This window comes from Protomyctophum parallelum (assembly GCF_964188405.1).
Source record: "Protomyctophum parallelum genome assembly, chromosome: 9".
Taxonomy (NCBI): domain Eukaryota; kingdom Metazoa; phylum Chordata; class Actinopteri; order Myctophiformes; family Myctophidae; genus Protomyctophum; species Protomyctophum parallelum.
The window spans coordinates 41,615,801-41,642,915 of NC_139706.1; the positions used below are offsets into that span (position 1 = coordinate 41,615,801).

The 27,115-nt window shown below is 42.9% G+C and overlaps 4 protein-coding genes across 4 annotated transcripts in view; 2 read left to right on the forward strand and 2 right to left on the reverse strand.

Annotated features, from left to right (window-relative positions):
* Window positions 1–7,839, forward strand: part of LOC310864572 (F-box only protein 40) — a gene marked incomplete at its 5' end in the record, with an annotated part of 32,942 nt that extends 25,103 nt beyond the window's left edge. The window contains 3 exon segments of the mRNA XM_083773261.1: window positions 3,446–4,468; window positions 4,470–4,481; window positions 7,631–7,839. Of these exon segments, the coding sequence (XP_083629387.1) occupies window positions 3,446–4,468; window positions 4,470–4,481; window positions 7,631–7,804 (1,209 nt within the window). The 3' untranslated portion in view covers window positions 7,805–7,839.
* Window positions 7,840–8,999: 1,160 nt separating this feature from the next.
* On the reverse strand, window positions 9,000–12,313 carry ttc36 (tetratricopeptide repeat domain 36). The gene is made up of 3 exons (XM_083773473.1): window positions 12,143–12,313; window positions 11,718–11,906; window positions 9,000–9,591 (listed from the first exon to the last, which is right to left on the reverse strand). Exons 1-3 carry the CDS (start codon window positions 12,246–12,248, stop codon window positions 9,314–9,316), a joined length of 573 nt encoding a protein of 190 aa, XP_083629599.1. The 5' UTR covers window positions 12,249–12,313; the 3' UTR covers window positions 9,000–9,313.
* A 524-nt stretch (window positions 12,314–12,837) lies between these two features.
* On the forward strand, window positions 12,838–13,516 carry LOC310864040 (oligoribonuclease, mitochondrial-like; the record flags this gene model as incomplete). The annotated part of the gene is made up of 1 exon (XM_083772580.1): window positions 12,838–13,516. The coding sequence occupies one exon, from the start codon at window positions 12,838–12,840 to the stop codon at window positions 13,405–13,407; it is 570 nt and encodes a 189-aa protein (XP_083628706.1). The 3' UTR covers window positions 13,408–13,516.
* An 11,729-nt stretch (window positions 13,517–25,245) lies between these two features.
* LOC310864573 (ubiquitin-conjugating enzyme E2 Q2-like) lies at window positions 25,246–26,352 on the reverse strand (the record flags this gene model as incomplete). The annotated part of the gene is made up of 1 exon (XM_083773262.1): window positions 25,246–26,352. One exon carries the CDS (start codon window positions 26,350–26,352, stop codon window positions 25,246–25,248), a length of 1,107 nt encoding a protein of 368 aa, XP_083629388.1.
* Between the last annotated feature and the right edge of the window lie 763 nt (window positions 26,353–27,115).

Below are 27,115 nucleotides of genomic sequence, written 5' to 3' on the forward strand. Positions count from 1 at the left end.
TGTACTGTACTGTACTGTACCATAAATCAGTTCTGATTGAGTGGGCAGCATTTTTAGAGAAATTTAGACCCACCTGACCATTTGCCATCAGTGCTGATGGAAATTGTGTTACAGTCAAAGAAGGAGAACACAGATGGATAGATAAACTGAATGATAATGGTATAGTTTTCTATGCATTTCGGGGGGTTATGGGAATTTACAGGGATTTGCCACCCCCTCCACTGCAAATCCCTGCACACCCCCCTATATATTCGTCCTGCCAGGGGTGGGTCAGGCTAGAACCGGCCCTGCCTTTAGAAGCCTCATGTATAATTTGTCCTACGGGAATGTATATATCTACAAGATTTGCTATGGTTTCTTGGTCCACAGCTAAATGATGGAGAGTTGGTAACCAAATTGGACCTTATTAGATCTATAACTCGTGAGTGTGTAAAGTGTAAAATGAAACCAAAAGGACCCTTATGGTTCCATTTCACGCTCTCAAGATTATTGTTAAACATCTGCATTGCTTAATTTACAAGAAGCCTACACAATTAGAGAATGTAGAAGACTAATTGCTATTCCTACGGTCCCAACATCAATACAGCTTGGGATTGTGGACAAAATCTTACAATATAACAAAATATTATAATATTAGGCAACATCTCAGCAAATGGTGGTCCGTCGCTCAAATGTCAAATAAATACTGGACCTTGATATGAAAAGGGTTGAAAACCACTGAAAAACAACATTAAGCAATGTTGTTTTTCAGTGGTTTTCAGCTGCTGCCTCAAGGCAACGCCACTTATTGTAATTATGTGCCAGGTGGAAGAAAATAATCCATTTGCATGGAGACTAGAGATGACTCCAGCTGTGCAGAGATGCACAATGCTCTTCTACATTCTGAATACAAAATAGACAACAGCACCACTTGCTGGAAAAACAAACATGCATTTATCAAACTTGATCAAAGTCTGCTGCTGACATCTAGTGGGCGATTTGAATCAACACAAGTAAAAATGTATTTGAAACGTGTAATGTAAAAACATCAAAAGGACCAGGGTTCAGCTTACAGTAGCCTATGTCGGAGCCAGTGGGTGATGAATTCTCATAAGGAAGGGGGTCTACTCTGAACCCTCATGGAAACATACAAGTCATGCATCCATTTCCAATAATTATTTGAATCGCAAATTATGCAATATTTCAATCAGATGAGTGGTCTTTTTTATGTTAAGAGAAAAGGACTAGAGCAAATAATGAAACAATTACAAAATGCATCAGAGAACTAAATGTACTATATTCTCTCAGTATGTATGCACTTCACCCCTAGGGTTCGGTGTCAGGACCCGGGGTGTGTTTGGACCCATGTGTTTTGGACTCATATATAATATGCATAACTCACTTCAAAGTATACTCAGGAAACCAAGGTGGACAATAGGCCTACATGAAGACTTTACTTAGCCGCAATTTGCAACACTAGATATTTTTATAATGGGATTAATCTAGAGTTGCAATACCCTATATAACTTATACTTAAACACAGTTAACACACGCAAACACTGAAAACATACACACAGTTCAACACATACTGAAACCCGGGAAAAGCAGAACAATGAACCAGCACAACCGCAAAACAAAAAACATGGTAATGACATTTAGAACATTTAGAAAACTTTCCTGGGGGTCTTTATGTGTGTAACATCATGTGGTTTTAGATACTGGACTACATGTTTTCTCAGTAAGACAGCTCTCCCCCTATCCACAAGGAGGAGCAGTGCACCAAAGCATTATGGGAATTGTAGTCCAGGAAGGAAGTGAGCCCAGGTGGAGCTTCATTTCCTTTTTTTTTTGCCATAATTTTAATCCCACAATTTTGTAACACATCTTTCAACCAGTTCCTTTCCCCTCCATCAGGCACCCTGGCTGGCCAGGGGGAGGCAGTTTAGAGACCATGAGGATTACTGCATGTTTTTGTGAGGATACCTACCCTAAGGGACACGGGGAGAACATGCAAACTCGACACAGAAAGGCCCTTTCACCAACCCCGCCTCAGGTATGGGCACTGATGACGCAGAGGAGAGGACACAACGCCAGTGCCCACAGCGTCCCGAGCAGGAATCGAACCCAGGACCTTCTAGGAGCTTAATTTCCATCCACCAGCTGTTTAAAAAGCCATAAGAGACTCCTGCTCTAAGCGGCAACTGGCATCTTCGTGAATCTACTGTGTGGATGCACCCATTCAAGGACTCAACAGGGGTGAAGGGATAAGCAGCAGAGGGGAAACAAGGGGGGGAACATCAGGGAAGCGACCCAGGCGTGGCACACTCTGGGCACAGAATGTGACATGGGGAAGCAACATAAAATGCAAAAGGAGTGGAATTTCAAATTGAATATATTTATTACATCAAAATTTTGAACATTACAAAAATGGACAATAGGCTACAAAGGAAAACCTAATCTAACTAAAAGAACCCAACTTCAAACCTAAGCTAAACACAAATCACATAACATAACTCAAATACCTTGCAGTCTAAAGAACTGAGCGGGTCATAGAGCTATCTTTCTCAAGGCAGGTTATGGAAACACAGTCTGTACAAAAGGCGTTCAGGTGAAGTATAGGCAGGACCATGACCAATCTGCGGAGAGAGCCAATTGGGCCAGTCTCCAGTGATCTAGCCAGGTTCCCAGCCTTATTCATCTGCGAAGAGAAAAGCCTGGTCACGACCTAAGGCAGCTCAGTGTATAGCCGGAATTGTCATCATTGTAATAATAACCATGATGCTATTTTAAAGCAATATGTAGGCTACTGTATCAAAGCTTCGTGTTGTGAATTATCTGCATGCTGTCTGAATGGCAGCCTCTGGTGGACATTCCCCATTCCCTGCATCCATAATGAGACACCTGCTTTCCATCACACCACTCAACTCACTAGCCAATCACAGTTTAGGTGTGCCACATAAGCAGTCATTTATTCTGAGGTTCACGGCACACTGGCACAATACTGAGCGACAAAGGGTCTGTTGAATTTACTAGTTTTACTTTTAAGGTATAAAGTTAATGTGAGTATTAGTATGTATATTTTAACAACATTATTTAACAAAATTAATAACATAACATTATTTATACTTGATGGGGAATGTATTGCTCAATATCTAAACATGTTATTTTCCCCCCACTTTCTAATACAAATGTTTTATTTTTATTTACAATTATTATCTTAGTTTTGATGATGCAACATTTCTGGCAGTATGTATTTCATAGTACTAACTGAATGAAAATAATTTCAGATGGTCAAAGAAAGCTCCTGTATGTGAGTCACTATATGGTACGTTTTTGCTTTGTTCTTGAATGGATCAAAATTTTGTGTGTGTGTGTGTGTGTGTATGCATTTGTGCGTGTGCGCACAGTATACTACACACTACGACATTGTTTTATTCGTGTCACCTTTCATTTCTCTTGGAAGCAGACAGATAAGCAGCATGAGCACTGTGCCAAGTGTTTCAACGCACACTGTCAGGCCCCAGTGAAGATTGCTGTCTCGTGTCCTGTCATCAATTGCCGCAAAGGCTGCGCTGCCGTCCTGCACATGTGTAAGGAAGAGGAGCACCAGCTTCTCTGCCGCAACGAGAAGGTGCCCTGCTTAAACGTGAGATATGGCTGTCCCTTCACCATGCTTCGACACAGGCTTGCCAAGCATCTGGAAGTCTGTCCCGCCAGCATTGTCTGCTGTTCGAGGGCGTGGATCTGCTGGCCCGTCTCCGGCGACACAGACACGGCTTTCTACCGAAATGTGTCAGGAGACCTACAGAGCGAGGGACACCTGGACGTTGCGATGGCCCTCAGGGACCAAGAGCTACTGTTCGGGTCCATCAAAATGAAAAATATTTTCCCCGAATTGATAGAGGAATTCGAGGGATGTCCTCGTCACGCTATGGCTGTCGGAGTCCACATGTGCATCCAAATGGAATCCGTCATCAGAAGGCACAACAAGTCGAGCTCTGCTTTCAGACGTGACTGCGGCCGCTTCTTCCGCCGCGATGAGTACCCCTCCCATTCCAAGAACGTGCACTCGGACATCCAAGCGGGCCTCGACGGCTGGTTCCAACAGAGATGCCCGTTGGCTTATCTGGGCTGCTCTTACAGCCAGTCGAGATTCCGCCCCTGCCGTCAGCAAGCTACGGTAAGATACTACACTGACCTCTGCACCTTTGCCCTCCGACCAGCGGTCCCCCTGTCACTTCACCAGGGAGGGGACACCCTTGGCACTTGGCGAGGAGAGAGTGCTCGCAATGCAGATGCTCTCGCCGGACTGCCCTTTGAGATCCTGCAGCACATAGCCAGCTACCTGGACAGCTTCACCTTATGCCAGCTGTCACAGGTCTCCCTGCTGTTCAGGGAGCTCTGCTCCGGCCTGCTGCAGCAGAGGGGGATGGTCTCCCTCAAGTGGGAGAAGAAAACATACTCCTACGGGGGCACCTCGTGTAGATGTCTCCAGAAAGCAAGTATTTGTTTATTTTAACCACTTATACCCTCCAAACCAAAAATAGCAGATCTTCAAGATCACATTGCTTCCTGTGATGTGTAGATCTGCTATTTTTTACTAAAGTCGCCCCCAGCACATGGATGCTGGGGTTCAACTGGTTTACACTCCTCATTTGCATAAAGTAGTGTTCTTATGCAGCATGCTTCAAGGTTAAATGAGGAAGCACTTCTCAATGTTTCAGAATTCACATCTGTGAGGTTCAGACTTTGTTTATACAGTAGATTAACAGATTAAAGCAATATAAACTTGAAGGAGACAGTTTGATGGCGAATAGATCCTACAGTAGTGTTTGTATTTTGTATTACTTTGTTTGCTGATAGAGAAAGGCACCCCGTGCTCTCTGCATTCCAGCTCATTTGATCCTTCCGGGATACTTTATGCATTGTTTATTTTTAATTTATTGTGAAGGATAGATTTATCTCATCCGTCTCCTGTAATCCTCACAGTACTGAAGTTTGAGAAGTTCGTACAGATGACTGATGTGCTGTTTGAAACTTAATTACTTACAATTTACAATTTACAATTTAGGCATTTAGCAGACGCTCTTAATCCAGAGCGACTTACATTTAGGCAAGAACAAAAGCATGGGAATACATCACATAAAAGCATTTATCATGAAACATGCGTAAGCTAAGAAGGTAACAGTGGAATATCTATATGATGAAACTATACATACACTATACATAATAAACTATACATATTCACTACTATGCTATACATATGTACTATGGCGTGCTATGACTATATACAATACAATTATAGTGCTGTCTACATAACATGCTATAAGTCTAAGTCAAATGCTATCTAAGCCAACAGAAATTCTATCTAAGGGGTTAGGGTAAGTGCTATGGGCCATGATGGAGTCTGAAAAGGTGGGTTTTCAGGCTACGGCGGAAGATTGGGAGTGATGCTGCAGTTCTGACTGCAATGGGAAGTGCATTCCACAGTTTTGGAGCCAGAAGGGAGAAGAGTTTGGGACGTGTGGAGCGTTGTCCCGGCGTTTTTAGTGAGGGTACTTCCAGTTTCCCTGCGTTGGCTGATCTGAGTGCGCGGGAGGGTTTGTAGGGTTCAATCATACTTGTAAGATATGGGGGAGCCATACCTTTGGTTGCTTTGAATGCCAGCATCAGAGTTTACTTGATGTGTGTTATGATTCTATTGGTTATGAACTTAGTTGGCTATCATTCTGCTTACATTGATAGATAAAAAATAAAATAAAAAGATTTTGGCAAACAGACGATGCAATATTCAAAACTAATAGGATATAGGCCTACTGTATTAAAGCTTTTCGTACAACTGCAAATGTTGGTGAGTTTGACATAATTTAATACAATTAGATAGGACTTTGTCTGTTTGGATGTATGGGCGGTCAACGGCAAATTGTGGCTAGTTTCCACCCTGCCATTAACTTATGGTAAGATGACCACCGTGTGCTTTAAGGTCTTGAATATTCAAACATGAGCATCTCAGAACATCTGTAGCTCCAACGTTTTGGAAGATAGAGGCATGTTTTTTTGGGGTATTTCGCCCTGGATAGAAAAAAATTCACAGGCCCTAAGTGGTTCGCAGCGGTCATATAACCAAGAACAGTTGAGATATTCTCCGCTAAATGAAGTGCATACATATCTTAGCCAGGTCCTGGAGTATACTATGACAACGTATATCATTAGGTTCCCAAGTTGCATCGTTCCCAAGTAGGCCGGTGGCCGACTGTGACGAGCACGTACAGGTCTATAATTGTGAAAATAGCCGATCTATGCACTGTGAGGTGTCGTGAGCTTGCAGATCGGTTATTTTCAAGTTGTTTTCCTCTTTCTTATTATTTGAAATCTTTATTTATTTTAAGGTATTAAAAAGGTCACCTCACTGTCCTCTGACCCGAGCGCCACAGGTTGAGAACCACTGCATGGCTACCAGGTCATTCATACTGCTATATCGGTTCCCTGACTGTCACTGTTAACTTATTTTGGAGCTCCTGTAAAGCCTGATGTATAGCTGGGAGCTGGAGACTGCATGACAGTCTGGCTAATGCGAGACTAAGTGATGGAGGAATTCATGCTAACATTCAATTCAAACTCTGCTTGGGAGATGGAGACTCCATGAGAGTCTGGCTAATGCGTGAGAAAGTGATGAATTCATGCTAACATTCAATTCAAATTAGTTTTTCATGATCTGTTAACTAAATAAATTAACGCTACACTTATCGACTGAATCCCCAAGGGCTCTATAGTTCCCCTCCGATTTCCGCGCTACACTAAATATCTGGATTAAAAGTACAAAAGTATTGGTATCATAATGTAGGCTACCAGCCTGTGAGGCAACCATCAATAATGCTCTTCATCATACTACAGTACAGTGGCGGAAGGTTCCTATAACGGCAGTGGGTGCAGCCACACATATTTGCGCTGCGGCTGGCTGCTATTAGCTCTTAAAAGAGCCGTTGTGTTGTGTTATTATTTTGCCAGTGGGTTCTTCTGCTCCTGTGCACCCTCGGAGTTGACGCCACTGCTACAGTAGCTGTGGCACACGGAAAAATAGTGTTCCAAAAATAAACAAATTATCCCAGCGGTTTGACATATAATATATGTCAAACCGCTGGGATCATTTGTTTATTATCCATAATATTATTATGGATATAAAGCATCAATAATTGACGGCATGAAAACGCTAATGTTAGGGCCGATTCATACTCCTATTTTAGAGCCGAATAGAAGTCGGTTCGGCTCTGTAGAGCCTACAATTTGAGGTTTGGGGGGGCGGGTACCGTCCTAAAGTCGGCTCTTCTGTGCTACTGAAAATTTCTGACGAGCCGAAATCATTTCGGCACTACAGTGCCGAAACAGCAGTAAAATAGAAGTATGAATCGGCCCTTACTGTGGCCAAATTATTTTTTTGTTATAAACAGACTGTATAAAATATGAGTATAAAATATGAGTGACTGACTATTGCAATTAAACGATACAACGCCATGCATCTCCTTGACAATATCACAATTTGTTTATTTTCTGACCACAATTCTTATATGAGACGATTTTAAGATGACCCAATATTCTCCCTGTAAGGATGATTATTGATTATTCATTCTGATGTGTATAACTCAATCTGCAGGTGTGGGAGTTCAGCTGTGGGTTCTCCTCGGTGGACAGATGGTGCTTCAACGACGAGGTCCCATCCATGTCGGAACATCTCAAAGTCTGCTCCTTCTACGAGAGAGACGCCCGCACGGAGCCCGTGGCTTTACCCAGCGACACAGCCGCGGGCAAATGCATACAGGATGTTTAAAAAAAGAAAAATCCGAAATAGTAGATGAACATGCTGTGATGCGCTGTGAGCTTGTATATCTGTTAGGGCTGTCAATCGATTAAAATATTTAATCCGATTAATCGCATGATTGTCCATAGTTAACTGTGATCAATCGCAAATTAATCGCATATTTTGTATACGTTCTAAATATATCTTAAATCAGTGGTTTTCAAGATTTTTCATATCAAGGCCCATTATTTATTCTGCATTTGAGCCACGGACCACAATTTGATGACATTTAGCCTTCCAGACCCAAACTAAAGAACTGTATTGATGGTACCATTACGAGAGATAACAGGCCATGTTGATCAAAATAACATGTTTTCAAAGTTTTCTAATTGTGTAGACTCACTGGGAGAGAGAGAGAGGGGGAGAGAGGCGGGGCTCAGTGACTGCCGGCATTCACATGCATGCGTCTCTCAACCATTCTGTCAAACTTCACAGTGCGTTAATCGCGCATTAAAAACATTAGTGCCGTTAAAAGGATTGTGAGTTAACTAGTTAATAGTGCGTTAACTTTGACAGCCCTAATATCTGTTGTAATTTCTGACAGTCTCTAGCGTTCAATAGTCAGTAATATCAGTAATATGGTGACATCAGAATGACCAGTTCTCAGCCTCAAGGGCCTGGTCTCTTGCCCTTTGAGGCCCTTTGTTGATTAAATCCAATTTCAACCTGGCGTCCCTATTCTGTGCAAGAAAACACTGACCAGAATTAATAAGCCGCTTTATTGAGAGCAATTTTTTTGTTGAAAGTATAGTATCGATTAGTTAATTTATTGTTATCCCTTAAACAATGAACATAGTAGCCATAATTTGAATGAATAGTGGGAATTTGTTATAAAGCAATAGGAAAGTTACTGCAGCTTTCATGAGACACAGGCATTCACAGAAATGATACAGGCTATTTCAAAATAAACAACAAAAATGGTAGGTTTCATAGACATTTCTTGGTATTTCTTATCCATGTCTAGGCTATTATTTTATTTGCATATTTAATATGCGTATACATCGTCTATAATTTTCCTAATGATAAATATGTTCTGTATTCATTCGAATACATAATATTATGTGAAACTAAACATATGTGTTTGTTTAGATAGTGTTGCCTGTGATTGTGTTTGCATTTTTCTCATTAATAGCTGGTGAAAAGCTTATTTTCTTGTACATACCTGTATGGAGTACCTTTAACCTTACCAAAATGAAATGTTGTTGGTGATGGTTCACCTTTTCAGAATACAAGTTCTGACATCTAGTGGTGACAAACGGAACTACAAGTATTCAATACAAAATAATTACACCATGTTATTTGATTACAAATTGACATTTTTTTATACAATGCAATGTTACCAAGACGAAAATGTACTTTTGAATACTTTACTTGAGTATGTACTTTGTCCACCACTGGCCAAAGTACAGATGGAGAAACTGATAGTTTCTCCAGCTGATAGTCCGGTGACTATCAGTTTCTCCATCTGTAATTGTCCAGCTATTGCATGTCAGGCACGTCGGGCATGTCTGGGTTGCGTAGTTTGTTGATCACCTCCGTCAGCATTCGGTTGCACAGGGCAGCGTACGGATTGAGCGCCACCGCCTGCTGCCGTGCAAATGCACTGCCCAGCGTGGCTGCCCTCTCGAAGTCTTCCCTGGCCTCCTCATCACGCCCCGCTAACCTGAGCAAGAGCCCTCTCTGCACCAGTGCTTGGCACATGGTGCGGCCGCTGCCTCCACTCAGAGATATGGCACGGCCCAGATCCTCCATGGCCTCTGGGGAAAGAAAAGGGAGAGCTTTAATTTGAGTTTTCATTTATTTAACCCAGTGGTTCTCAACCAGTGGAGGGGGTTCCAGGCAGGTGGTCTCCAGCTAAATGATGGAGAGTTGGTAATCAAATGGACCCTTATAGACATTTAACTCTTGAGAGCATAAAATTAAACTAAATAGACCCGTAATACAGGTCCATTTGGTGTCAAGAGTTAAGTTATTGTTAAACCGATCTGCATTACTTAATTTACGTTTAAGTAAGTCTGCACAATTAGACATTGTAGAAGAATTGTTATTTTGATCAACGTTTGCCTGTTTTCTCTCCTAATGGTACAGGTCTACTACCAAGTTACCAATCTCAATACAGCATGGAAATGTGGACATATTGTTTAGTTTTGCGTCATCAATGCTCAAATGCAGAATAAATAATGGAACTTCATATGAAAGAGGTTAAAAAACCACTGCTTTAACCACTTATACCGAAAGCTTTCCTCAGGATACGGAGGGTAGGAGAGAGACAAAGCCTTTGCAGAAGATAGCAGATCGGCACGCTTACAACCACACGCTGTAAGCTTGTCGATTGGCTATTGTCAGCGAAAGCTTTCCCCACAATAACAGAAAACTGAAAATACCCTAGTATAGAGCCCTGAGGGACTCCAGAAAACCATAGGGTTTATATGTGGTTACTATGGGGAGATTGTTGCTCACACAGTACAATGCCACAAAGTGTTTAGCCTGTGTTGCTGTGTGATTACTGGTACTCAGTAATGTATTTTCTTTGCAATTAAGAAAAATGATGTATGATGAATCGATGTTGTATGATGACAGGAGCGCCCCTGCTCCTGTCATCATACATCATCATACATCGCCAATCACAATCGGCGTCCTCACTTGTCTGCCCTCACTTTTTATCCTCAATACGTACATTGCCAATCAAATCATCACTATGGGGTGCTCAACCAATCAAATCACCGATATGGGATACACACAAACAGCCAAACCGGGGCATCGGAAGGGCTAGCGCCCCTCAAAATGAATAATGTTGTATTTCTTATAACTTTATTTCCAAATGTAAGGGTGGAGGGACGATGTTTTAAGCGACTATGCCGGTCTCCTTAGCCATGCATGCCGTGTGCTCAATCCCACTAATTAGGGATCCCCCTGGTGCTGAAAATAGTTTCCCAACACCTTTTTACAACAACGCTTTAACCACATGAACCCTTTCCATTTCCACTTGCCATTTTCATACAACAGGGAAGAGGACGTCATCAGTTTGTGATGTGTTTGTTGTATAATACTATAGGCCGTATTGCCTACAGTGTCTACATTATGTTATGCAGAGCGTATAAGTTGGGCATATGATATGACCTATATAGGTCTACGTGTATATGACTTTGGACCTACTGTACAGGCATTTATAATTGGGGTGAGCTGCAGCACTAAAGAATGCATTGTCAAACACATCACGCACAGCAGTCTCAGGTAACTCTATCAGATATAGATCAAGCTGCTCAGTGTTCTAAACTATCAATATCAAAGCTGTATAACGTCGCTGTCAGACGACCTTTTATCTCCATATTTCAACTCTCCCCTTTTTTATTAATAAATTAATGCCCTGACCTATGGCATAGCCCACTTTGTTGCATGAAAGTGTCTCGCCAAAGTATAGAAGATATAGGCAATCTACAAGCTCAGCATGTGATAATCTCTGCCTATGATAATAATGCCTAAAGTAGCCTAAGTTTAAAGTGGTTCAGTCTGTCTGTGGGGTTTTATAAACATGTTATAATGAAATGAGTCACCTTATAGGCTATAGCTTTAACCACTTTAACCATTATTTTAAACTTTAGCTATATTGAACAATTGCAGATCTATAAACTCTTAGACCGGCACCGCGCTACAAGCTTGTAGATCTGCTATTTTTGAAAACTTTTGAAAACGTGTGCAAATCTTTGAATATTATATTATTTCACAGCAAACATTTTAAACTTAAATCTTTGCTTCTCGGAGGTCCCTGAAACAACCTATATTTTGAGATGGGGGTCTGCGGCTAAATACAGATCATTCTGGGGGTCCTTACATGAAAACGAATATGTGTAGCATAGCATCATGATGTGTAGGCCTACAGTACCTGCGGTGTTCCCTTGCAGACGCAGAGCCTGTGCACGGTTGTTGTAGGCCGAGGCTCGGCGAGGCAGGGCGTGGATGGCCTGGCCGAAGCGGAGGAGCGCGCCTTGCAGATCGCCGGCCTCCGCCGCGCTGACGCCCTGCAGCTCCAGCTGCTTCACCTGCATCAGCAACTCCCTGTCAAAGCCACTGTCTGGTAGCAACAGATAATAGAAAATGATAAATAAATAAAAGCACACACAAACATAAGGCCCAACATTCAAACTCAGCTGACAGGTATACTGTGGCAAAAAAAAGCAAAAACAGATTTATGTCCCCCAGACTTCAACTCCAGATTAAAATGTTGGGGAAATGGAAAATTGCACGCTATAGGGAATCAAAAATCTGCAGTGAGGTGATAAACTCTAGGAGAAAAAAAAAGCTTTTTACCATCGTCAGTTAAGTTGTCTTCCTGGTTCAAGCCAGGGATGTCTCCAAAAGGCGTGTTGGGGTTGAAGATAGCCTGCAGGACGGCTCTGTCGTGTTCTGAAGACATCTCTCACTGATGACTGCACGGGGCTGGAGCAAGAAAACACACGAGCTGTCACTTCAAACAGTCCTTTTCCCCTTATGTTCCCCCCATTCATCCCAGCCAATGGGAGCTAGGGGTGGACGGGGTGGACTTTGAGCAGCAGAAAACATCTGTATTGAGTTAACTCATAAAATGCAGGCCCAGGCCATGCAGGGTGGTTTTAAAAACAACTCAATAGAGAGGGAGAGGGACACAGTTGTAGTAGTGTGTGTGTGTGTGTGTGTGTGTGTGTGTGTGTGTGTGTGTGTGTGTGTGTGTGTGTGTGTGCGTGCGTGGTGCGTGCGTGCGTGCGTGCGTGCGTGCGTGTGTTTGACGTCACAGCTGACATCGGTATTATGACATTAGTGCTATAACATCAGTGTGTGCCTATAGTGTTACCCACTTACCCAGGTGTACTCCATTGGTTCAGCTGAGATGTTAATTCAGACCAGGGTATTACGGAGAAACACAGAGCCAACTGTGACTGAGCAGGATCGACTGAACTGGCTTACATCGGTAGTGTTTCTTGCCGGGGGTTTCAAAGGAAATGGCGTCTACCAAAGCAGATCCTGAGATGTCCCAGAGGATGGTGTGGGTGGACCTGGAGATGACCGGCCTGGACATCGAGAGAGACCAGATCATGGAGATGGCGTGCATTATCACAAACTCTGGACTCAGTGTTTTGGCTGTGGGGCCTAACCTGATAATCAAACAACCAGATGAGCTCCTGGATGGGATGTCTGACTGGTGTAAGGAGCATCACGGCCAGTCAGGGCTGACAAAGGCCGTAAAGCAAAGTAAGATCAGCTTGCAGCAGGCTGAGTACGAGTTCCTCTCGTTCATCAGACAGCACACCCCGCCCGGACAATGTCCTCTCGCCGGTAACTCTGTGCATGCGGATAAGAAGTTCCTGGACAAATACATGCCACAGTTCATGCAGCACCTCCATTACAGAATCATTGACGTCAGCACTATCAAGGAGCTTTGCAGGCGGTGGTTTCCAGAAGAGTATAAGCTGACACCTCAGACGAAAGCCTCCCACAGAGCCCTGGATGACATTCAGGAGAGCATTAAGGAGCTGCAGTTCTACAGAGCCAATGTGTTCAAATCCCCAACAGACAACAGTGCATCACCATCCTGTTGAATGGAGAAAGCAACAAGGATGTATCAACTGCATGTATTCTGGTTTGCAAAAATAAAAGATATCACATGCAGTAAGCGGCGCCTGGCAATGTTTGTTTAAAGTGCTCAAAACAAACATTAAAAGTCCATAGACTTAACTGCCGTATATGATACAATTAAACAAAGCCAGACATTGGAGGGGCTAGCACCCCTCAAAAAGGAAAATAATTAAATAATCATGAAGAATGATGAACGTTTTTCCTTTTACATTTTTTGTGTAGCTCCTATCACGGTGTGTGGGAGAAATGCAGGACGGGACCGGAGTACTGTAACCAGGCTTTATTGAAGATACAAACGGGATCACATGGTGCCTCACAGGGCTAGTAGACAGTTGACACAGGAACACACACGCGACGTGTCGTAGAAACAGTTAAGATAGAACACAGAACTACACAGGAGCAACACATAAATACCTACAAGCCGTGATGGCAATATTGTCCGCAGCTGAGTCCACAGGTGTCAGTCTATCAAGGGGGCGGGGAAACACAAGGGGGGTAAGGGTGAACATAAGGACGGCGGTCCAGGCGTGGTACGTCCTAGGACAGGACGTGACAGCACCCCCTCCCCAAAGGCCCGCTCCCCAGGGACCGAAAGCGAACAAGGAGGGCAGAACCAGAGTCCGGAACCCTCGTGGGGGGGGAGGGTGGGGTAAAGGGCAGGGGACTGATCAGGATCGCACCCCAGTGCAGTGACTGGCGCCGGTTAACCGGACCACGGGGCCCAGCAGACATGCCCGGAACGGCACCCCCGACAACGGACGCATGACAGGAACCCCCCTGGCATCGACCACGGCTAAGGTGGGAGTCGTCCTGCCACCGACAAGAATCGGGAGCCCACCGGACAGAGGAAGGGGAGAGCAGAGAGGAAAGCCCGTGTCCAGCATCGGGGCCAGGGAGAAAGGAGGACGAGGGGAACCGGGGGGGAGGGGGGACCGGGCGGCGGTGAGTCATTGATGGCTGGAAGCAGACTGCTGAGTGCGGACCCCCCACAGTCAGGACACAGAGGACGAGGCGAGGGCCTACTACCGACGAAGGACCCAGCAGCCCGTCAGCATCTCATCATCGCCGACCCGGGAGGGGGGGAGGGAACTAATGCAGGGGGAAAAGAGAAGTGTGAGAAACAAGACCAAACAAACAAGAACACACACAAAAGGAAAAACCCGTTCCAGTAACAATTTGTTTTAACCAACGAAAAGTATAAATTAAATGCGCCTCGCCGGTCTAACCGGACAGCGGGTGATAACATGGCCAGCAAGACCGCAGTAAAAACAAAGGCCTTCCCTGAAGACCTATTCATAGTCTGGATTTTCGGTGGTAAGGTGACCACCACTCCGGTGGTGAGCTGACCACCGGAGCTGAAATAACGTTGAGCGGTGGTGAGTAAAAACAGAGAGAAGGGCTGGAGTGGTGGCGGTGGTTTGCTCTTCACCGCGGCTCGTGACGTCATGTTGTAGTTCGGTGGTCACCCCACCACCGTAAATCCAGACTATGTATGAGCCTTAAGTCGCTGGGTCTTTTTCTCTGCCGACGCGAGCTGACTTAAGTTGTAAGTACACACTGTGTATATGTATAACTAGTTCTCAATGATGACGTAAGAAATATGTGGATTAAAGGACCCAATGCCAGAGTGTAATTGGTCTTCGATTGTGACGTAATGACGATGTGTTTTAGTGTTGGGAGGATTAAAGGTAATGCTCCTGTGTATACATGTATGTAATCTGGTCCCAGCAGATCAGGCACAATTTGCTGTTTTATTTGCATACGCATCAAAAGTGGGGGGTTGGCTGGGACGGTTATTGGCGCAAAGTAACCACAGTATACCGCTAATCAACTTACAAATTACATATATATAGTATATGTATAACTAGCTCTCAATGATGACGTAAGAAATATGTGGATTAAAGGACCCAATGCCAGAGTGTAATTGGTCTTCGATTGTGACGTAATGACGATATGTTTTAGTGTTGGGAGGATTAAAGGTAATGCTCCTGTGTATGTATGTAATCTGGTCCCAGCAGATCAGGCACAATTTGCTGTTTTATTTGCATACGCATCAAAAGTGGCGGGTTGGCTGGGACGGTTTTTGGCGCAAAGTAACCACAGTATACCGCTAATCAACTTACAAATTACATATATATAGTATAATTATGTATAACTAGCTCTCAATGATGACGTAAGAAATATGTGGATTAAAGGACCCAATGCCAGAGTGTAATTGGTCTTCGATTGTGACGTAATGACGATATGTTTTAGTGTTGGGAGGATTGAAGGTAATGCTCCTGTGTATACATGTATATAATCTGGTCCCAGCAGATCAGGCACAATTTGCTGTTTTATTTGCATACACATCAAAAGTAGCGGGTTGGCTGGGACGGTTTTTGGCGCAAAGTAACCACAGTATACCGCTAATCAACTTACAAATTACATATATATATACTATATGTATAACTAGCTCTCAATGATGACGTAAGAAATATGTGGATTAATGGACCCAATGCCAGAGTGTAATTGGTCTTCGATTGTGACGTAATGACGATATGTTTTAGTGTTGGGAGGATTAAAGGTAATGCTCCTGTGTATACACGTATGTAATCTGGCACCACTGCCGTATCAGGCACAATTTGCTGGGACGGTGCATACGCATCAAAAGTGGCGGGTTGGCTGGGACGGTTTTTGGCGCAAAGTAACCACAGTATACCGCTAATCAACTTACAAATTACATATATATATATAGTATGTATAACTAGCCCTCAATGATGACGTAAGAAATATGTGGATTAAAGGACCCAATGCCAGGGTGTAATTGGTTTTCGATGGTGACGTAATGACGATATGTTTTAGTTTACTTAATAATACTAGGTGTTTACATGCATAAAGTAGGTAGGTAGCAAATAGTTACACCTAATAATTAGACTTTTCAAACGTTCCTTCACAGAGATACTGAGACTTGACAGTTTATAGCGGTCGAAAGTACTTGCGCGCTCTGCTTGCGCACTAGTTGGCCATTTATGGCCTACTAGTGTGCAACAAGCAAGTATGCACTCGACAGAGTGCAGTTCTATTTTTATTTATGGAGCACCAATAAACCATTTGAAAATAGAATATTTAAATTTCAAATACTGTCTCAGCAGAAATGTGTAAATGGCTACACAATGGCACAACCCTTGGTTTTATGCAGGCCTGTTTTTTATTGAAGTGATGAACAATGAAACATTAAAACAAATATGAGTGAATAACTAATACTTCAAAAAAATATTTATTTTTAAAATCTTAAAGGTATATTCAGTGATTTCACTCAAAAAACCTTAGGTTTCGTTTTTGGCTGTGGGACCCAGCCTTTCGTCCAATCAGGATAGAGAGTCAAAAACGAAACCTAAGGTTTTTTGACCCCCAGGGGTTAACTGGGGACAGGGAGGAACTCCTTATATGGCCAGCACACTCTATAGTAGGGAGGATTATCACAACAAAACAAAAAAATAAGTGATATTTGAATTAAGTGAAATCACTGAATATACCTTTAATTGTTATTACTTTTTTTTTTTAATAGCCAAAGGGGGGAAAATAAATGAAAACCATGACTTTTCACCTCTGTCTTGTTTTCACTTGCTGCTTCCTGAATATCAGGGACCAGTTTCTGATAAGTTATTTTCATAACATCATTAAATAATATGTATAATCTGATTCTGCAGTGGTGGGATATATGATCATTTCTTTGTCAGAGCTCTGTTATCTGCTCGGTTATAGACCCTTGTACTGGAGAAGTATAGTAGGCTACTCTTCGACGGCAGCAGCAGAGAGAGGAGCACAGCTGACAGCAATCAGATTAGTTAGGGAGGGAAGCTCATAACTGGGATTGAGCATTTGGTTTATATTTCTTTAAAAATAATCATAACTTTTGACAGGAATGTGCTAGAGACTTACTTTTTTTTGGACAGACTCGTACATTTATGCTCTACAAATGATTAAATCATCTCGCGGGCCGTATGTTTGACATGGCTGAAGTAGACGCTCCAGTGAATTGGTAGACACTCCCTAACCAGGCTTCAAGCGCGCTCTTTAAAACCCTCCGGTAGCCACGCCCCCTCCCCCTACACACACACACACCCACCCACCCACACGGGCTGCAAACTTATGTTTGTTATAGTAAACAAAGAGAAAAATATAAACAACTTATAATGTAACTTTGCACTCCATGAAGTGGAGTAGTCTGGCGTGTTAGGAAGTGAAAAATGCTCAGTCACAAGTGTGTGACATGACAGCTTGAAAGAGAAGTTATCTTCATAACAACAAACTGGTCGATTTGTTTTCATTCTGCAGGTGAGTTAGCTATGGGTGCGTGCGTTCGTGTGTGTGTGTGTGTGTGTGTGTGTGTGTGTGTGTGTGTGTGAGAGAGAGAGAAAGAGAAAGAGAGATGATAGATAGGGGGGGGGGGGTGAAATAAACAAACAAAGGTGCTTGAAGTGCTGTGTGCAAAAAGTGTTACCTGAATTGCACACAAACCTGAGTTAGCTACCTATGCTAAGCATTAACGTGCGTGTGTGTGTGTGTGCGCCTGTGCGAGAGGGGGGGACTGGAGGTTGAAATGAAAAAAAACGAAAAAAACAAACGGGTGCATTAAGTGCTGTATGTGTGCATAAATAGAATAAATATATACAGACACAATGTTTTGTTTGGGGTGTCAGCACCAAATCATTCTTCTTAACTGTTTACTAATGATGGTTTAAAGGAGAATTCCATGCTAGAAGGCTTTCTTACTTTTCTTTGTAGTTGTTACGTCCCCACCAAATAGGTCCAGGTGTTATTTTCTGCAAAAGCGCATTATGGCTATTTCCCCTACCATAAACCCCCAATTAATTTAATTTAATTGAATAGGGCATTGGGGTGTTGTGCTAATTTGCTTATTTCCATTGCTCAAAAAAATCATAGTGTAAATAGTATCCCAAGCGGCACACTTTACTACTTATTTAGATGGAAATAAGCGAATTAGCACAAAAATCCAACCCCCATTGTGGGCTTATATATGGGGAAATAGCCAATACTTATACTCAAAGCTTATAATTATGGTCTCTCTCTCAACCTGCTCCACAGGTACACAGGCCAGGGTGACGACCCCAGATCCCCAAGATCAGCTTCTTCTCAGCCCTGACATGCTGTTAATGCTGGACCCTATAGAGCCCTGACATGCTGTTAATGCTGGACCCTATAGAGCCCTGACATGCTGTGAATGCTGGACCCTATAGAGCCCTGCCATGCTGTGAATGCTGGACCATATAGAGCCCTGACATGCTGTGAATGCTGGACCCTATGGAGCCTATGCCCTAAACCCCTGAATGCTGGACCCTATAGAGCCTATGCCCTAAATCCCTGACCACGACATGCTGTGAATGCTGGACCCTATGGAGCCTATGCCCTAAACCCCTGAATGCTGCACCCTATAGAGCCTATGCTCTAAATCTCTGACCACGACACTACAGCAGAATGCTTGTACAGTACGAAACATCCAGACCAAGACTGAGTGAGAAGATCAGGCAGCCAGGATAATGAGGCTGGTTGGGGGCCATTGATACTGGGAGGAGAGTACTGCATTGCCCGCTAGCCAGCCAGATGTATGGAGGATGGAGATGACTGGAGTCTGGAGAAGCTGCTGGAGGTCTCATCATGAACTGGAGAGAGAGCCACAGTTTTCCCCTGGCATCACTACAACTAACTTATGAAGTCAAGTGGACGAGTCGACGGCTCCAGGTATGAACTTAGTTTTTTGCTTCTTGGCTGCTGCTTGTGTTTTTAATGCGTGTGTGATTCAAGCTGGTGTGCTAGTGCTGTCATTGTGGGACCCGTTGACCGGGTGGTGTAGTACTATTGCTGTCATTTTGGGACCCGTTGAGCGGGTGGCAATGACACTGTTTCTGGCTCTGGAGTTGAATGCTAGTCATCATGTGAATCTAGAGTGTGTCTGTTGTGTTGTATCTGCTGTATGTGAGTTCAGTTGTTGTAACAGGGAACAGTATAAATGTGTATGTGGCTCTTGATCACTTCAATAATCCCATGAGTGAATTTGCTATTTCCATTTGGTTGGAGATAGAGCTTTTGGGCTTTGACATAACAGCCATCAATTCCAATGGTTCATTTTCAATAGAAGACTGATTGACATTAGTTTATGTACGTTGTTTCGTGGTAGCTGAGGTTTGTTGTGAGTCGTTGTGACAGGGTGGCAGGCTGTATTGGCATGGTGGCAAAGAATGTCCCTATGTAGGTCTTTTCTATCTTTCTTTCTTTCTTTCTTTCTTTCTTTCTTTCTTTCTTTCTTTCTTTCTTTCTTTCTTTCTTTCTTTCTTTCTTTCTTTCTTTCTAGTCCATGGACTTTATTGTTTTGTTTGTTTAGGGCACTACATGGCAACGTAAGACATCATGTAAATAGTTGTATTTGCTACTCTTGTTTCTCTGCCTGTCCTGAGCCCATGAAGGCAGAGGCCTTTTTGGGGCAGTTCTGATGGTGGGGTGGAACGCGTGTGTCGAGGTGGGGTGAACAGTTGTCGAGGTGCGTGGATTACAGACGCACACACTGTTGGGATAAAGTAGACCTTTTAAGCAGTTACCATTACTCATAAGAGTGTGCACCCTAGCTGTGCTCAAGCAAGGTCACAGAGTGACAGAAAGATTCCTATATAGTGTCTGAAAAAGTAGAGAGACGTCAGAATTCTCCAGGAAAGACAACCCCTCTGGCTTGCGCTTCAAGGGGCGCCCCGATCAACGGACTGATATGATCAAATCTGATTCGTGATGTAACAGGTCGTATTTTCTTTCAAATATGTCTTGCTGCTGTAAAAGCAGACCGTACTGTATATATATGTTTTTTTTCTTTTTTGAAAGATGACTTATCTCGTCTAGGAAAGAACATTTGTCAACCACGTCCCAGTCCTGAACCGGCCACGCCCCCTCCTAGAGAGACTTCCACCAAAGTGTCCTTCAGGTTTAAGGGAGTGAAGAAATGTCCCCCTCGGGCCTCACTCAGGGGCCCCTAAATCAGCGCTGACAAAATGACGGCCATTAACCCCTGCATTCCTATTTGCTGCCCAATTGGTTTAAGGAGTACGTGAACTGCAATAAATAACCTACCGCCCACCCACGCACACACGCACACGGATGCGTGCATAGATCTGGCTATACTTGCGATGACATCAACCTTTTAGGAGCGTGATTTTATGATTGTCATTTCTACGATTCTATTATTACTTGCGCAAGCAGAGCGCGCAAGTAATAGTTTCGCCCGGCTCGTATGCACCGTCCCAGCCAACCCACCACTTTTGATGCGTATGCAAATAAAACAGCAAATTGTGCCTGATTTGCTGGGACCAGATTACATGGTGTGTATAATGTATAACTAGAGCCATATGAAATCCGTTTTATTATTTTCCCAATTCCGTTTTATTTTTTCCCAAATTCCGTTTTTTCCGTTTTAATATTTCTGAATTCGGTTTTTTGCTTTTTATGCAATTTCTTTACCTGGAAAAAAAAAATTAGTGATCGACCGATATGGTTTTTGGCCGATATTTCCGATTACCGATTAGTGGAGAATCAAAAAGCCTGATATAACCAATATTAATTTAAGTAGAACTTTTTTTTTTACAGTAGGCCTAACATAAATTCTAACACAATAATTCCTTTAAATGCATTGGAGAACATTTATTGCTTATAAAAAGTTAGTGCAAGAAGCACCAACATCGTTTTCAGTAACAACCCCCTATACAATTTACAATTTACAATTTAGGCATTTACGTAGCAGACGCTCTTAATCCAGAGCGACTTACATTTAAGCAAGAACAAAAGCATGGGAATACATCACATAAAAGCATTTATCATGAGACATGCGTAAGCTAAGAAGGTAACAGTGGAATATCTATATGATGAAACTATACATACACTATACATAATAAACTATACATATTCACTACTATGCTATACATATGTACTATGGCGTGCTATGACTATATACAATACAATTATAGTGCTGTCTACATAACATGCTATAAGTCTGTGTCAAATGCTATCTAAGCCAACAGAAATGCTATCTAAGGGGTTAGGGTAAGTGCTATGGGCCATGATGGAGTCTGAAAAGGTGGGTTTTCAGGCTACGGCGGAAGATTGGGAGTGATGCTGCAGTTCTGACTGCAATGGGAAGTGCATTCCACAGTTTTGGAGCCAGAAGGGAGAAGAGTTTGGGACGTGTGGAGCGTTGTCCCGGCGTTTTCAAATGCCTTTCAAATGCCGTTTTCAAATGCCTATCAAATGCAGCTTTAATTTAATTAAAGTGCAAACATGTACTGTAGCAGAATATGGAACATAGTGCTGTATGAGGTGCAGGCACAGGCTTAAAACATATTTTTTTTAATCAGGGAAAAATTATTTATCCAAATTGGTGATCTACAAGCCCACAGCACATTGCAGCATGACATGTTGAGAGCTTGTAGATCTGCTTCCCAAACTCCCCAAAGCCATGTGACCTTGTTGTTTTTAATAAATATGAATTAGAAATTAAGACAAATACTGACAATGCTACTGATTGGTTCATTCTTCATTGGCTTGCAGTTAGTTATTGCACACAGCCAAAATAATAATAATATATAAATAATAATAGGCTGGTCAGGATGGGGGGGGAAAAGTTGTCCTTTTAGAAAACATTCAGTTGACTCGCATGCATGCACGCACGCACCCACGCTCGCACGCACACACACACACACACACACACACACACACACACACACACACACACACACACACACACAGTTAAGTTTGCAGCGTTAGCATAGGAGCTAGCGTTGGCTAATGTAGCCTTGTAGGTCTACCACTTACACCTTCTGTCCCTCTCAGTGTGGATTTTATTTTTGTTAATGCAAGATGAAAACAGCAATGCTTATGGTTACAAGGTTAGTATTAGTCCTAGCCCTGGTCCTCTACTCCTCTCTCTCTTTACTCCGTGTGTGTGGAACTGGGAGGGAGCCGAGGAGCAGGCAGAGAGAGCGCTGTGCTCTGTCTACTCCTCCTCCGTGTTACAGAGACACGCAGCTAAGCTATACATCTCCTTACAACTGTACTCTACCGGATTTTCAATGAAAGTAGAGTGGTTGTACTTTTTTGCGCATTTATGACAAAATATAATAATCGGCCGTCTTCTGATTTCTGAACAAACCTGACCACTGAATCATGTTCCATTTTCTCCCGAAAACTGAATTTCAGCCCAGATTAGGGCCAATTCCGCAATATTCCGCGTTTTATTCCAATTCCGTTTTTATTGGTCATTTCCGCGATTCCGTCCGCGATTCCGTTAACACGGATTCCATATGGCTCTATGTATAACTAGCTCTCAATGATGACGTAAGAAATATGTGGATTAAAGGACCCAATGCCAGAGTGTAATTGGTTTTCGATGGTGACATAATGACGATATGTTTTAGTGTTGGGAGGTTTAAAGGTAATGCTCCTGTGTATATATACATGTATGTAATCTGGTCCCAGCAAATCAGGCACAATTTGCTGTTTTATTTGCATACGCATCAAAAGTGGCGGGTTGGCTGGGACGGTTTTTGGCGCAAAGTAACCACAGTATACCACTAATCAACTTACAAATTACATATATATATATAGTATATGTATAACTAGCTCTCAATGATGACGTAAGAAATATGTGGATTAAGTGCCAGAGTGTAATTGGTTTTCGATGGTGACGTAATGACGATATGTTTTAGTGTTGGGAGGATTAAAGGTAATGCTCCTGTGTATACTTGAACCATACTTAATAATACTAGGTGTTTACATCCATAATGGTAGCAAATAGTTACACCTAATAATTAGACATTTCAAACGTTCCTTCACAGAGATACTGAGATTTGACAGTTTACAGCGGTCGAAAGTACTTGCGCGCTCTGCTTGTGCACTAGAGTTGGCCAGTTATGGCCTACTAGTGTGCAACAAGCAAGTATGCACTCGACAGAGTGCAGTTCTAGTTATCTATAAAATGTGAATAAATCTGTGTGTCAATCCTTCATGTATCTCAAGAACCTTTCAACAATTGATTTCAAGCGTGGTGTGTATTGCTGAGAACCCATGGGAATTAGGTTGTCAAATGAGCAGCTCTCCCTGATGTCATCAATGTCATCCGTATCAACAATAGGCCTGTTATGATACTGCACCAAGTACTTGGACAACAGATACTGCGTTTCTGCACAAGCAATTATGACTCAAAAACTTTTTGTGTTTTTTCCTAAATTTATGCCCTGCTTGATCATACTACAGCGTCACACAAAAGTATAAAAAATTGCAGATCCACAAGCTCGAAATGTGTTGCGAAGCGATGAGTTCTGGTCATAGGCCTGCTGTCACTGTGTGATGTTTCATAATTATATCCAAAAATCAATCTGTTGTTTTGGAGAATCAGATTCAGTTTCATAACCAATGAAGAATTCAATGGGAACTTGACTTTTCACTTTATACTTTGTTACCTCAATAAACATTTTTCAAATATTTTTTAATGTTCAATTGCTAATTTCTTTAACACAGCATATGCATTTTTGTTCATTATTAATTTTAAAATGGATACTAAAGAAGGGTATCCTTTTGGGGAGTGTCTATGCTGTGATTGACAGCCAGTGTTCAACTGAGTGAAAACCCACCACCACTCGCTCCCCTTCATACCCAATGGCATCCACAGCCATTTTCAGCTGAACTAAAGGCATCAACATGAACACATGTCTGTAGAAACACACGGTTCACCCTTTTTGAGGGCCCTCCTATGTCCAGCTTTTAGTGTGCTTGTAAACACAAACTTTGTCCTAACACAAACATTATGATGGAGGGGAAAGGAACTGATTGGAATAACAGTGTTCCTTCCACGCACTACGTCCAACCAGGGAAACTCCCCCCTGTCAGGTGTAAAGGAGCAACCTGGACACTCATGCATGAAGGAAGCATGAGTTCAAGTCCGTTGCTCTCCCCAGGTTGGCGGAGGGCATGTAGAGGCCAGGATTACAATAGATAATTGACACGGGTGAAAAATGCGTTAAAAATCGTGGGATAACAAATATTTTAGATAATGAATGGCCGTCATTGTTCCATCACAAACATTAAATATGCCATTGATAATGAATGGCCAGTTTTGAGTATTTGTGTAAACACAAACATGAAAAGCTGGACATGTGATTGGCCGGAATGAGATGATGTATGATGATAAGAGCGGCCCTCAGTGCACACGGGTGTGATTTTTTTTTACAGTTTACTCTATGGGTTGAACCTGTCAGGTGGCCGTTTCAAAATACCTTTTTATTTTTTTTACAGTTGCCTTTGGGTGATTTGTATCTATTACATTTTTATGTGGATTATTTTTTGAGGTCGAACCTGAACATTTGAAGAAAGTAATTAATTAAGGGGGGGGAGTTCATTGCCATAAAATACTGCATAATTTACATTAGGGAGTGTCTCAAATCACAGCACAACGTAGAGAGGGATCATGACTGCAGCATGTGTCGTTCCAATCCAAATGTGGGCAAGGTTTCAGCCTGAATCAAAAATATTAAAGTAAAATATTTCAAAAGTATAAAACGCGAATTGGAGAAATAAAAAGTGGAGATGCTAAGTTGGCCTATAGCCTACCGCATGCATGGTGCTTATTGGTCCAGCAGTTTGTGAGATTAGCTGAAAGACACAGACTGACACATGTAGACCCTCTGGCTAAACCTCCTGCAGACCCAATGCCGTGAAAAGGTGTTGATCCAACGGCTTGTGAGCAGAGTGTGCAGGATTGTCCTCTCCTAGCCGTCCTGTTTAGATGGTGTGTGCCAGCCAGTCTTGTCGTGTATCAGGACCTTGGTTATGTAAGCCTGCCGTGCACTGGAATGGCTGTATGTATTCCTGGCTCCAAAATGCACTCTGCCTTCTCCTTTGACCAAAGTGGCACCGATCTGCATGATAACAGACTCTATGGAATAGGCACTACTCCAGCCCTGCTTTGTGAGGAGCTCCATGCACACGGCACCTCCTTCAAGTACGTGTCCTCTAGAAATCACGGGTGCAACCACCCGTATGAATGGTGGCTCAAAGGGAAAGTTATCTTTAAATGTCATGTTGAGCAGAATGCCATCCGTTTTCTCTTTCTTCTCAAGGACTTGCAGGTCCTTGTATAAAGGGCTGTCTGGATCCACCGCTTGAAGTCCCACCTTCACTTGCCATTCATACAGATTGTCGTTGACAAGCTCCACAGTATAGTTGCCCCCCTTGAAACTCTTAGACTTGTAAATCTCTCTTAGCTCCTTCATCAGTCGGTCAGAGGCCTGCAATGAACCAGTCACGGCGACGCTGTTCATGTGGTCCTGCCTCTGGTTCTTACGAATCTTCTCCAGGACGGCCAGGTTCTCCTTTTCCACTGGGTCTACCTCCTCTTTCACATCATCATCATCATAGTCCAAGTCATCATCATCTTCTAAGTCCTCTTCCTCGTCGTCTTCCTCAACCTCTGTCTCCTCATCCTCAGATGTGACATGTCCTGCTTCTTGCGCTGCAGGCAGGGGCTGGTCCAACCTCTTCAGATCAGGGTGCTGGGGAAGATTGTAGAGCTGACAAAAGGCACAGACGAGCTTCTTAAGCTGCTGCAAAAGGAGGTTATTGCCACTTCTAACATCTTCCAGACACTCCAAAACCTGCGCCAAGCTCGGGTCATCAGAGTCCACACACCATATCGGAGGCACGGAAGGGTACGATTCGGTTATGTTGCAGTTGATGGTCAACCATTTCTCCCCGGTCACATTGAACTGGCAGGTCAGTTCATCAGGCTTCTGGTCAATAATCCTGAAGCGTTCGTGGTTTGGGTCAAAAATAGACACCAGAAATCCCAGTTCTGCCTTCAGCCCAAAATCTGACATCTTTGCCTTTACTTGGTCTTAATGTTCACTTCTGTTCCTCTGTTGCTTGAAGACTCGTTTACAGACTGACAGCTCTGTTGCTGTGATCTGCCCATTAAATACCAAATTAGACCATGACATCACACAAATCATGATGACAATGCAACCTATAGACGAATGGTGGCAGCTTACGTATTTCCTGTAGGCGGAGCTATTGCCTGTTATTGGACCAAAGTATGTGCCGCATATTGATATATGAGTTCCTCATGGCTCCATATTTGGGGAGACATTTTGATAGTTTGATGCTATGATGGCTCTGAGATTATGAATACACAAAACTAGTGTGATGCCCATTGGGAACGCTGTACACGTCAGCAGTGTTGATTTCACAGCAATTTTAGATTTAGTTGACTAAATACCATAAGATCTTATTAACTAAATCTACAGAATGTATTTTGGCCGTCCGTGATGGCATTGAAATGCCTGATTTATAGGCTACTCATGCTGTGCCGAAAATAGCAGATATACAAGCTCACAACCTGTCGCACGACAGACAGACAGGGTCTGTGCTGATACGTTGCACTTGCACCCAATATAAACGTCTGTATCTATTACTTTTATGTCCATATATGGATATCCCCACCACTATTTCAAACATACCCGTATATGGGGATTCACATATTTATCAATATCTTTGGAAGTACCACCGATCATACCAATTTTGTGATACGTAGCTGAGTTGGAAGTTGACCGGGACGGATGGTTCTCCGGATACACGAAGGAC

Coding starts and splice junctions, on each gene's coding strand:
- ttc36 (XM_083773473.1), bottom strand. CDS start 12,248: ATGTCTTCAGAACACGACAGAGCCGTCCTGCAGGCTATCTTCAACCCC. Junction 11,907..12,142: donor AGACAACTTAACTGACGATG/GTAAAAAGCTTT, acceptor TGTTGCTACCAG/ACAGTGGCTTTGACAGGGAG. Junction 9,592..11,717: donor TCTGCAAGGGAACACCGCAG/GTACTGTAGGCC, acceptor TTCTTTCCCCAG/AGGCCATGGAGGATCTGGGC.